Source organism: Manihot esculenta, chromosome 7 (genome assembly GCF_001659605.2).
Source record: "Manihot esculenta cultivar AM560-2 chromosome 7, M.esculenta_v8, whole genome shotgun sequence".
NCBI lineage: Eukaryota > Viridiplantae > Streptophyta > Magnoliopsida > Malpighiales > Euphorbiaceae > Manihot > Manihot esculenta.
The window spans coordinates 28,846,126-28,857,901 of record NC_035167.2 but is presented as its reverse complement, the minus strand read 5'-3'; the positions used below and the strand labels follow the sequence as shown (position 1 = coordinate 28,857,901).

The 11,776-nt window shown below is 28.9% G+C and overlaps 1 protein-coding gene across 2 annotated transcripts; it reads left to right on the top strand.

Annotated features, from left to right (window-relative positions):
* Nucleotides 1–1,217: 1,217 nt before the first annotated feature.
* LOC110618679 lies at nucleotides 1,218–10,215 on the top strand. 2 transcript variants are annotated; one of them, XM_021761893.2, is made up of 2 exons: nucleotides 1,218–1,631; nucleotides 9,896–10,215. In XM_021761893.2, the coding sequence occupies exons 1-2, from the start codon at nucleotides 1,350–1,352 to the stop codon at nucleotides 10,031–10,033; spliced, it is 420 nt and encodes a 139-aa protein (XP_021617585.1). In that variant the 5' UTR covers nucleotides 1,218–1,349; the 3' UTR covers nucleotides 10,034–10,215. The 2 variants fall into 2 exon arrangements, with proteins under 2 accessions (XP_021617585.1, XP_021617584.1); XM_021761892.2 differs by lacking the exon at nucleotides 1,218–1,631 and adding an exon at nucleotides 2,246–2,632.
* Nucleotides 10,216–11,776: the final 1,561 nt, after the last annotated feature.

The following is an 11,776-nucleotide window of genomic DNA, read 5'->3' as shown; positions in this document are numbered from 1 at the left end:
ATAAATTAGTTTATTATATTTTTAATTTCAAACACTTAAATTCCTATATAATCAATCTGTCCAAATGGGAGGTGATTCCATCTATAATTCCGTTAGTCAACTAGTCAAAGGAAAATGGAGAATAAATATTTCAAATACTTAAAATATCCTCGTAAGTACTTAAATCCTTTTTAATATAGGTGAAAAATTTTATATCGTATAAACTATATTTTGGTCCCTAAATTTTAGTGTAATTGATAAATCAGTCATTATATTTTTAAAATTAAATCCTTAAATCTCTATATAGTCAAAGGGAGAATAAATATTTTAAATATTTAAAATACTCTCATGAACATTTAAATTCTTTTCAATAGATACAATAATTTTATATTGTATAAACTACACTTTGGTCTCTAAATTTTAGCGTAATTGGCGAATCAATCCTTATATTTTTAAAATTAAATCTTTAAATCTCTCTATATTTAATCCGTTTAAAAATATAATTTTTCCATCCATTATAAACATTAGTTCAAAATTAATGGATGGTCAAATTTCTTCTAAAAGTATAATTTCTTCCTAAAATAATTTTTTATAAAAATTTATGATCTATTTAAAAGTTATTTGGTACTACTTAAAAATAACTGAAATGGTAAGTATTTTCTGAAAGTTTTAAAATTATAAGTATCAGAGTATTTTAATGATGAAAATTAAAAAATAAAGAATATTAAAAGTTAGTTAAATGAAATATTAGAGACAAAAATTAATATTCAAATAAAAAATGAAAGATTCAAATATTTAAATTATAATAGAGAAGGACGGATCGATTACAGAGAGATTTAAATGTATGCTTTTAAAAATATAAGAACCGATCTATTAATTAGGGTAAAAATAAAAAACTCAAAGTCGATGAAAGAATTTTTAATTTGAACAGATTGATTCTATAGGGATTTAAATACTCGGTTTTAAAATATAGTATGTTAATTATATTAAAATTTAAGGATTAAAATATAATTTATTTATATATTTAAAGAAACTAATATTTTTTTATAATATATATTTAATATCGTTAAACTTTAACTAAATTTAAAATCTTTAATTAAATCACCTGATCAAATAAAAAACACTGATTTTATTTAAAACAATTAAAGCATTTTATATGCAAAAAAACAATTAAAAGCATAGTTGGTCCTAACTATGAGCGACTGCACATTCTAGAAAGAATATCATCATCATCATCGTCACTTCCAAAATCTAGTACTTACAAGAAAATCCATAATCCAACTCTTAATAATTTCAACTACAGAGCCCAAAAAAACACAGAAAACAAAAAAAAGAAGAGAGAAAGAAACGGAAAAATAGCCATTAACGAGATGGGTGATGGGAAGAAGAAGATTGAAAGCAAGCAAGAAGAAGCAGAAGAAGCAGAAGCCTCCAAGAGCAATCTGTTTCTGGGTTTTCCCAAGATTGAACTCAAGATTCCTCCATTTTTTAATATGAAAGATGTCGCTTCAGGCAAAGAAGAAGAGAAGAAGACGACGAGTCATAAACATGAGGTGGTTAGGTTTGGAGAGCCTAAACCAGTAACGCCTCCTCCATTGAAGATTCAAAATGATGAGCCTGTGAAGCTTTCTCATCCTCTTGCTGTTTTCCCGGTATGTAAATTTTCCTCTCTCTGTGTATTTCATCAATTTTTATTTTTTCTTTTTTAAAAAATATTGAGAATATAATTGGTTATTGAGACTCGATTGTTTCGCTGCAAATATTTTTCTAAAATATTTTTATATTTTTTTAGCGTTTGGGAAATTATAAAAATTAGTTAACAAAATAAGTTTTCAACCTTTAAAAAAAGTATTTTAAAGAAAATAATTTAAAAATATTTAGCAAAATAAAAAAAAAACATAAAAATATCTAAAACTATAGAGATAGATTTATTAATAATATTTTTATTATATAATCTTTATTTGTTTTATTGTTAAAGGTAAAAATCTATTAATTAATTTTTTTATATTAAATAATATTTTAAATTCTTTTATAATATTTAAAGAATAAAATTAATAAAATAATTAATTAATAAATTTTTAAAACATGATAAATATTTTAATATATTTTTAAATGTTGAAAGATTAACCGGTGATTTTTTCTATTATTTATTTTTATTAATTTAATAAAAATTTTGCTTAGAAGTAAAAACAAAGCTAGGAAACTTATGCACGTGACAAAATAAAAATGGCCCTGAACCTGCACGTGACGTGGCCTTACGACTCTGCTTCTGCAAAAACCTCCAACAAAAACCCTTAAAAAACACCAATCCAGCACCAAATTCTCCGTCACTCAAGAGACCATGGCTGAAGCTGAAATGGGCAAAATTGTGACCCATCAATATATCTCAGATAAACCCAAAAATCTGTTTTCATTCCTTCCAAGATTTGACCTGAAACTTCCATTCTTTAATCAAGAAAAGAAGGCGCCACCACAATCTGTGGTAAAGGAGGAACAGAGAATGGCAGTTGTTGGAGAAGGAGAAGCAGAGAATGCAAAGCAGAAACCAAATTTTGTGACGTTCCCAAACACTCGTACAATAATGCATCCGCCTCTCGATGTTGAGCTCGAAGAGAGCAGCGGAAGGACTCACAATCCCGTAGTTATCTGGCAGGTCTGTGTTGTGTAGTTTGGATTTTTGTATTTCTTCACGCTCCCAAAAGTAAGAGGATTTTTAAAACCTGGGTTTGTTATATTGGATTGCTTTAGATTTTTGCCTCTTTGGGTATCCCTCTCTCGAGGTCAATGGAAGGTTTTGGAGGTGGATAATGTGATATTTAGCAAATATTGATAATTTAGGATCAGTGAAGTTTGAAGTATAACTTCTGGTTGAAGAGGAAGTGAAAAGTTAGATCTTTTGTCATAGGGAAACTTTGTAGAGAAAATTGAGATTAAATGTGGGAATATGTGAGAAATAGGCGTAAGCAGTTAGGCCTGTTTGACATTGCTGTTAGAATTGCATTGGGGAAAAGCCCTTTTTAAAAAAAATTTAAAAAAAAATTAAAAATTATTTTTGACATAATTTAGTTATAAGAACACCAAAACAATTTTTTTCCAAACTGCTTTCTTCAACGGCATCTAAAATGGTGCTTTTTTTGAAAAACACTTTTTTACCTCCAAACTCAATGCCAAACAGGTACTTAGAATAGGAGATGATGAAATACATTGGGTTTGTTCTGTTATTGGCCTGTAAGTTCTGCTATTAGTTAAGCTTGACGTCAATTTTGGCGTTTCATTTCAGACACATTCATGTTATAACATGGTATTTTTGCTAGATGCTTCAAATTCAAAATGTAGAGTTAAAACTGTTTGACAGTAACTCCTTACTATTACATAGAAAGTGTTGATATTAGTAAAAACATTACTTCTACAAAGAAAGACCAAGAAGGATTAAAGTCTTTGATGGATTTGATGTGATGTGCAGTGGATCCTTGGGTTTATAAGCAAACTCTACGTGCAATATGTTTTCCTGTGCTTGTGATAATCTTATTGCACCTCTCCCAGTAAAATTGCTGTTATTGTTAAGCTGTCTTCATAATAAAGGAACTAGATTGTGGCAGATGTTTATGACTCTTTTCTTTAAAAGGAAGTGCTAAGCGTAGAAGTAGATACATGCATTGAAGGTTTTATATATTGTCTAGGTGATTGTTTATTAAATTGTAACGGCATCATAAAGTTTGTTGCTGCTGGTGGTTTTTAAGCTGATTGTGTATTTCTATTTGGAGGAGGCTTGCAATGCAAATGATTGGTGGAGCACTTAAATAAGGGTGTACTGTGCTGTACTACCTGTAGTTATTTACTTGCACCATTGAAGCTATGCAGAGAGTGGACCTAAAAGTTCTGCATGATTTCATTAAAAGGTCAGTTGAGATGAAATGGACATGGTGGATGAATTGGAGAAGTTTATCTATTTTGGACAGAAGTGGGGAGGCAAATGATAGTTTAGCTCACTGAATATATTTATAACTATTATTGTTCGGATTTATTGGAAATAGAATAGTGGTGGGAACGATATAAGTAGCCTTTACATGATTTATTTGCTAGCCTTTAGCAGTTTATGGTACTTTTGATCATTTATTTGTATTTTCTTTCTTCTTTTATGTGTTGCTGGTGGTGGTGGATAGTTAATTTTGGATTTAACACATTGTTTAGGATTACTTATAGCAATCTCTTCAACATTTTAAAGGGAGTCAAAAGTACTCAGTCCTTACTAGCAATTTACAATGATTGGACAATTGGAGATCTCAGATAGATGTTATGACAAATTGAGAAACCTCTTTTATAGCAGCATGGCTGAGCAAGTGGGTTATTAAGATGGATTGGCAGTTTTATGTTGCTTGACTTAGTGGAGTGATCATATATGTCTCTCTTCTATCAAAGCTATTGAAATATTGACATTCGAACTTATTTATTTATTTTCAGGGAAGGTTTTGGGTAAAATTCACTTGGGTTCCCTAGTATCATCCTCAAAAACTTCTTTTGTGTTGTAGGCAAGCAATTAATCATTAGATTCACTCATATGACGAGCTTGAAGCTTCCCTTGAATTCAGTTAAATGGTTAAATGCAAAAGTGCCGTGAATTTATTTATTTATTATTTTTTTATAAATTATACATTGGTCTTTACTGTTTCAAAATTAGTAATTTGGATCCCTGTAGTTTTTAAGGTCTCTACATTTATAGTGGATTATAAAATTAAGAGTTTACCATTTGGTTATAAGGCTTGAAAATATGAAAATTCTAGCACTTATAGTCTCTTGAATTTTTATATCCTAGAATACTTTAGTCTGTCAAAATCTTGTACTTTTCAAGATGGTGACCAAATTTTATTTTCAGGTAAGCCTCAAGAGTTCTCTTTTTTTTTTTTGGAATTAACTTAATTCATATGGTAATGTGATCTTTGAAACTAGTAATATAAATATGGTTTTTGTACCGTAGTGGCTTGTTATACAATTTTTTTGGCTATTAGAATGAAAATCATTTCATCATTGTTTGAACCTCAAACCCTTGCTGAGCACATGTTTAACTGGATCTATATGGTTTGTGAATCAGCAAGAGAAACCAAATCACATTCATACTTTGGACATCTGTTTGAAACCCTTTGCGAAATTAATGCATAAATCATAATGATGTTTGTGATACATATATATATGATCTACCTTGCTTTTAAGCGTATTGTGTTCATGTGCTGCAGCTTATATTCCTGGCCTCTTAACAGTGATATGTAAATATATGAAATATGCGCAAGGTTACTTTTTTTCCTTTTAGTTCACTACTTCTCTCTCTCCACCCTTCTCCCTGTGTTAAGAAAGTATGCATTTGAATTGTTCCTGTCTCTTCTATATTTTATGAAATCTAGGTCTTGTGCATGTATGTTGATATTTAGAAATGTTAAAGTTTGCCATTATATTTTTGGTTCACTATGAAAATGAAAAGCCTTGCATTTCCACTAAATTTCAAACATGCAAAATTTCAACTCTAGTATTGGGCAAATTTTTAGAATTGCTGCCCGCTTGTTTTCTCAGAAGAAACATAATAGGAACTTTAGCTTTTGTTGGTCTGAATCCATAATCAGTGGTAATCCTGGTTTTTTGAAGCATGACCTCTTTTGATGGATTTCTTTTGGTCATTGTAGCCGATCTGTTTTCTTTTTCGGCTGAATTGTGGCTTCCTGGGGATCTTTCTCTCAGTTGCCACTTGGGTTTTGTTTCATTTTCTGTTTTCTTTTATGAATTGCTGGTGGATAGTTAATGTTGTATTTGACTCATTGTTTATTATTATTTATAGCAATTTTCTTCAACATTTTATAGAAAGTCAAAAGTATTTAGTCCTTACTAGCAATTTATAATTGTTGAACCAATGGAGACCTCCAAATAGATGCTATGACAAATTGAAAAGCCTCTTTTGCAGCAGAAGGGTTGACTTGGGTTATTGGGGTGGAATGTCAGTTTTAGCTTGTCTTGGTTTGATTGAGTGGAGTGGTCACATAGGTCCCTCTTCTAGTCAAGCTATTGAAATATTGGCATATGGATTTATATATTTAATGTTTGTTCTTGAGGAAAGATATTTGGATAAATTTCACTCTGGGTTTCCTAGGATGATCCTCAAAAAGTTATTTTTGTGTTGGAGGCAAGCTACTAGTCATTAGAGTCACTATTGAAGCTCCCTGGAATACACTTAAAGGGTTAAAACAAAAGCGCCATGATTGTTTTTATTATTTTATTATTTTATAGTTATACGTTGGCCTTTATTGTTTCAAAATTAGTAATTTTGATGGTCTCTACTGTCGTTAGATTCTGTTAGAATTGGTGTGATTCTGAGTTATAATTAAGGGGAGTATTATGAAAAGTTATTTCTATTTAATATCGGATTTGTATTCCTAAATAGATAGAATAATATATGTCTATATATTCCTAAAATAGGAGAATTTGATATATTTCTATTATAGTTGAAAAATCTTTTAGTTTATGGTATCATACTATATATTTCTTAGATCCTCCATTATAAACAGAGAAGCCAATGCATTGTGAGAAAAAGAATCTAATTCATTAAAGACGCTGCCTCTTGAGGTTTTGTGTTCATGGATGTAGGTTCTCATAGCCGAATCACGTAAATCTTATTGTATTATCTTCTTTTCTCTTCTATTATTCTAACTTTCACATGGTACCAAAGCTTTTAATTCTTTAGGGCTTGGGTACTGCTCATGGATGCTAGTTACTACTACTATTCATTGGTGTTATTTCAGATATTGTTTATGGGCACTGTTCACATACATTACTTATGGCATTATTCGTCGGTACTATTTATGGCACTGTTCATACCTAAGTTTCTATGTTCGATTAGTGCAATCCTACAAGTTGTTTTGTGATGATGTTTTCTTGCTAATATTGCCTTTGGAGAAGGACTTTGTGTTGATGCTTCCTCGCCGGCCTTGTCTTTGGAGAGGGAAGTACAATTCTAGGGGTTGTATTGTATTTTGGTGCTTTGTGTGAGTATCTTTGTATACGTGATTTTGAATATGCTCATGAGTTGCTGGTTGTAAGCTAATTGTGAGGAAGTTTTTTTTTTTTTTTTTTTTTTAACGTAAAATCAATCAAAGGGGAGTGCTAGGATCGATGAAATTTGATGCTATAATTAAGGGAAAGTTATTCTATTTATATAATTTTTGTATTTTTAAATAGATAAAATAATATATGTCTATACATTTCTAAAATAGGAAAATTTGATACAGTCCTATTATAGTTGGAGAATCCCTTAATTATGATACCATATATATGTATTGGATCCTCCATTATAAATAGGAAAGCCATTATTTTATGAGAAAAAGAATCTAATTCAATAAAAATGTAGCACTTCGAGGTTTTGTATATATGGATGTAGGTTATTATAGTCGAACCACGTAAATCTTCTTATGTTATTTTCTTCTCTCTTCTATTATTCTAACTTTCCCAGATTTTTAAGGCTTGGAAATATAAAAATTTTTGCAGTTTAGTCCTTAATTTTTATGTTATAAAATAATTTAGTCTGTCAAAAACTTGTACTTTTCAGGGACCAAATTGTATTTTAAGGTAAGCTTCAAGCGTTGGGTTTTTCCTTTACTTTTCTTTTTTTGGTAATTAACTTAATCCAGATGGTAATAGGATCTTTGAAATCAGTGGCATAAAGATGATTTTGTATCATAGTGACTTGTTACACAATTTTTTCGGCTATTAGAATGAAAATCATTTCATCATTGTTTGAACCTCAAACTCTTGCTGAACACATGTATAACTGGATTTATATAGTTTGCAAATCAAGAAAAAAAAATCTAAGCTTAGATTTAAACTTTGCACATCTGTATATGATTTTAAATAACGGCCGATAAGTAATGTAACTGCCATTATTTATGGGTTTGGGAGAAGGCCGTGGCCGTTAAGGCCGTTATTTAACGGTAATAAAATTTTGTTAGAGTACCGACTGTTACATAACGGTCGGTCACGGCCTTTACAGGCCGCGACTTAACAGCCGTAACTTTCTTTTCTCTACAGGAATTTGCAGAGAATGTTGTTTTTTTTTACTGAGACAGACTTCTTCATGTGATGTTTAATTAATTTGAAGGCTTGAAAATTCTCTTTTTAGCATTATCACTTTATTTTTCCAAGCCAAATTGCCAAAACTAAAAAAAATATTAGATTTCCCAAGCTCTCTTCTCAACTTTCTCTTAAATTTCTTTAAGCATGAATACTAAGGATTGCATATTCCTATGTTCACTTCTTCAAGAATCAAGAATTCTATATTTTAGAATTGTTTCAAAATCTTTTTTATTATTTTTTTTTCAACAAACGTTAGATATTTTTTGAATCATAGTCGTAGTTATAATTAGAAGTTAGAATGTTATATAACTTTGATTACAAAGTCAGAATTTAAGTTTTTATTATTTTTCAATGATATTTAGATTTTTTGAATCCCTTTAGTTTTTACTTTGTAGTGAATGTCTTAATAAAAATTTTTAGAAGTTAAAATATTTGATATTTTTTATTAGAAGATCATAGGGAATCTACTTAAGAATCTGCTAAACACTTATTTTGATGGAAATTGAGATTAATTATCATAATATTTAAAAATTGTAAATTTTGTATTTATTTAATATATTTATACTTATTATTAAGTTGTATAATTTAATTTTGATTGCACTTTTAAATATTTATTAATTTCATTAATTTTGTAAATTTTTCAAAAAAATTTGCATAGCAATAGCCTATTACCGTTACAGATCTGTTTCTGTTACTCTCAATTGCAAATGTGACTACGAACCCAGCCACGACTACTATTTAAAATCATGCATTTGTATGAAGCCCTCCACCAAATAATCTTTGTGATATATATAGGCATCATGGAATCAAATAACGGCCATTATACAATGGAATTTTTAAGGGTTGTTACTCATTTCAAAGTTATTTATAGGTCTTCTTTCCTGTAATTTATAGGTGTAACAGCCGTTATGACCATTATATAATGGTAAAGGCCGTATGACCATTACCAACGATTCACTTTTTAAATTTTTTTATTGTCTATATAATTATTTTAGTTAGTAATTAATTAATGATAATAATATATATAGCCACTATTTGACATGTTATGCTTTATCATATGGTTGTGTATTTTAATCTTATCTATATCCACCAATATTTATTCATTTTATGAATTTAGGCATGTTTCCCTTATTCGCGATTGTGACTGTGAATGTGGCCACGCCCGTGATTAAAACCGGGATAGGCATATATATGATCTACCTTGCTCTCAACTCCCAAGTGTATCACTGTTCATGTGCTGCAGCTCATATTCTCGGCCTTCTTTATATATTCTATTGTTATTGTTAATCTATGATTTCTTTCATTCTTGTTACAAATTTTCTTTTCTTACCTTGTACGAGGACGTGCACATATAGTATGGAATATTCGGAAGTTTACCTTCTCTTTTTTCTCCTTTTAGCGCACAACACTTTTCCCTTGCTTCATCCTTCCCCTCGTGTTAAGAAACTAGACATTTGAATTGTTCCCGTCTCTTGTATGTTTCATGAATCTAGGTTCTGTCTGTCGTGTTGATATCTAGAAACATAATAGTAACTTTAGCTTTTATTAGTCTGAATCCATAATCAGTAGTACTCTTGGTTTTTGAAGCATTGACCTCTTTCGAGGGTTTTTGTTTTACTCATTGTAACCAATCTGTTTTCATTTTCTGCTGAATTATTTGCCAGTTCTTTCACTGTATTCATCTCAACTGTTGTCTGGAAACTCAGATGACAGACAACAAATTCATTGTCATGATCATTTATCTGGGATTGTCTGATTAAGTTTTACCAAGTTTCTTACGTAACGAAATCATCTCATCTACTTTCAGGTTTATGCCATTGGTGGATTCATTATATTGAAGTGGGTATGGGCGAGATGGAAGGAAAGAAACCAGAGAGCGAAGAAGGCATCATCTGATGATGATCAATCTTCTGATGAGTCTCAATCACCAGCTGATGATAATTAATGGTTATGAAGCTTTCATACAGAAAATGCAATTTTAGGTAGTGAAGGTGAAGCCGATTAGTTTAGCCAACTGCAATTTTTGTAATTTCTTTTCTGGCTTGCCGTCTTTTCCATGACATACTATGTGATTTAAATGTTCTACTTTTGCTAAGTTAAAAAATGCATTTACGATATTGAATCTTATTCCCTTATTTGGAATCTCTAATTTTGAGATAATTTAAACGAATTGATTTTTTTACTCTTTTGAATTCCAAAACTAATTTTGAATTTAAAAAAAAAAAAATCTTATTAAATGTTTTATAAGAAATTATTTCGTTTAATGCTATTTGTATCAAAATTACTTAATTAGTTTTTGAGAATTTTACTTGTTTTCTTTTTCTTTCTTTTCTTGTTTATTTCAACTTTAAATTTGCTTGTATTTTTTAATTAATAATGGTTTTTTTAGAATTTAATATAATATTAAGTATTAATATTTAATATATTTATAATTGATATTAAAAATTTTATTATATTATTTTATTAGTTTTTTAAAAAATAGAGTTTATTTTAATTTATATTTTAAAGTTAAATTATGATTTTAGTATAATTAACAGATTATTTTTATATTTTTAAAATTAAATATTTAAATCTCTAATATATAAATGAGAGGTCTGTCGGAGAATAAATATTTTCATAAACATATCTTATGTAAACTATACTTTAGTTGAAAGGTTAATTAATAAATTTTCTAAAATATAAGAATTAAGTAGTTAATTTTTTAAAATTATAGAAATTAAATAATAAAATATTTAAAAATAAAATTAATAAAAAAATTAATTAATAGACTTTTTAAAATATTAAAAATATTTTAATATATTTTTTAAAAATAAATATCTAATTATTAAATTTTTTTACACTATGAAAATTAAATAATAATTTTTTCTTACTATTTTTTAATTGCCATCCTTTCCAATTGATTTAAAAAGTTCTTGCGTGTATTTAGATTTTTAATTTAATTTTTTTAATTTTAATTTAATTAATCCAATCTTTATATTTTGATATAATTTTAACTATTCTGTATATTCTAAATTCAATAGTTTATATAATAATTTAATAATTTAAATTGCATGTAATGTGTATTATTATTATTATTATTATTATTATTATTTATATGAATTAATAATTAAATAATTAAAAAAATTTAATATTTATATTATTTTATATTTTAATTTAAATGTTTAAATTTTAAAGGGTAAACTGTAATTTAGTCCCTCTGGTTTAGTGAAATATAACGTTTCGTCCCTCTGTTTTAAAAAACCTTTAATTTAATCCTTCACATTTAAAAAAACTGTAAAATAATCCCTACCGTCAAATTTTCAGTTAACCTTCTGTTTATTTTAATAAAAATGACAAAATTACCCTTAAGTAAAAAAACTCAATCAAATAGAATTCCCTCCATTTCCCCTCTTCCCCTCCTAAACCACATTTCTTCGTCAACCACATACAACCCAACAATCATGGTTTAAGTGGAAAAGAATGCTTCAAGAGTGGAGAAGAGGAAAAAACGAAAACCTGCAATTAGCAGCAATGGCGGCAAGTCCATCAGTAGAGAAACCCTCATATGATGAAAGCACCAAGACCTTGAAATTCTTAAAGGACTTAGCAATCAGCTCCAAAGTCTCATCCGTAACCACCATTCTCTTCAACCTGATCTCCTCCAGCCAAGGGTATGCGTTAGCCATGGCCTCGATCCACGGATAAACAT

What these genes read in the sequence shown, in the direction of transcription:
- LOC110618679 (XM_021761892.2), top strand. Translation starts at nt 2,321, where the DNA reads ATGGCTGAAGCTGAAATGGGCAAAATTGTGACCCATCAATATATCTCA. An exon ending in ATCCCGTAGTTATCTGGCAG is followed by an intron (nt 2,633 to 9,895) that starts GTCTGTGTTGTG and finishes ATCTACTTTCAG; the next exon opens with GTTTATGCCATTGGTGGATT.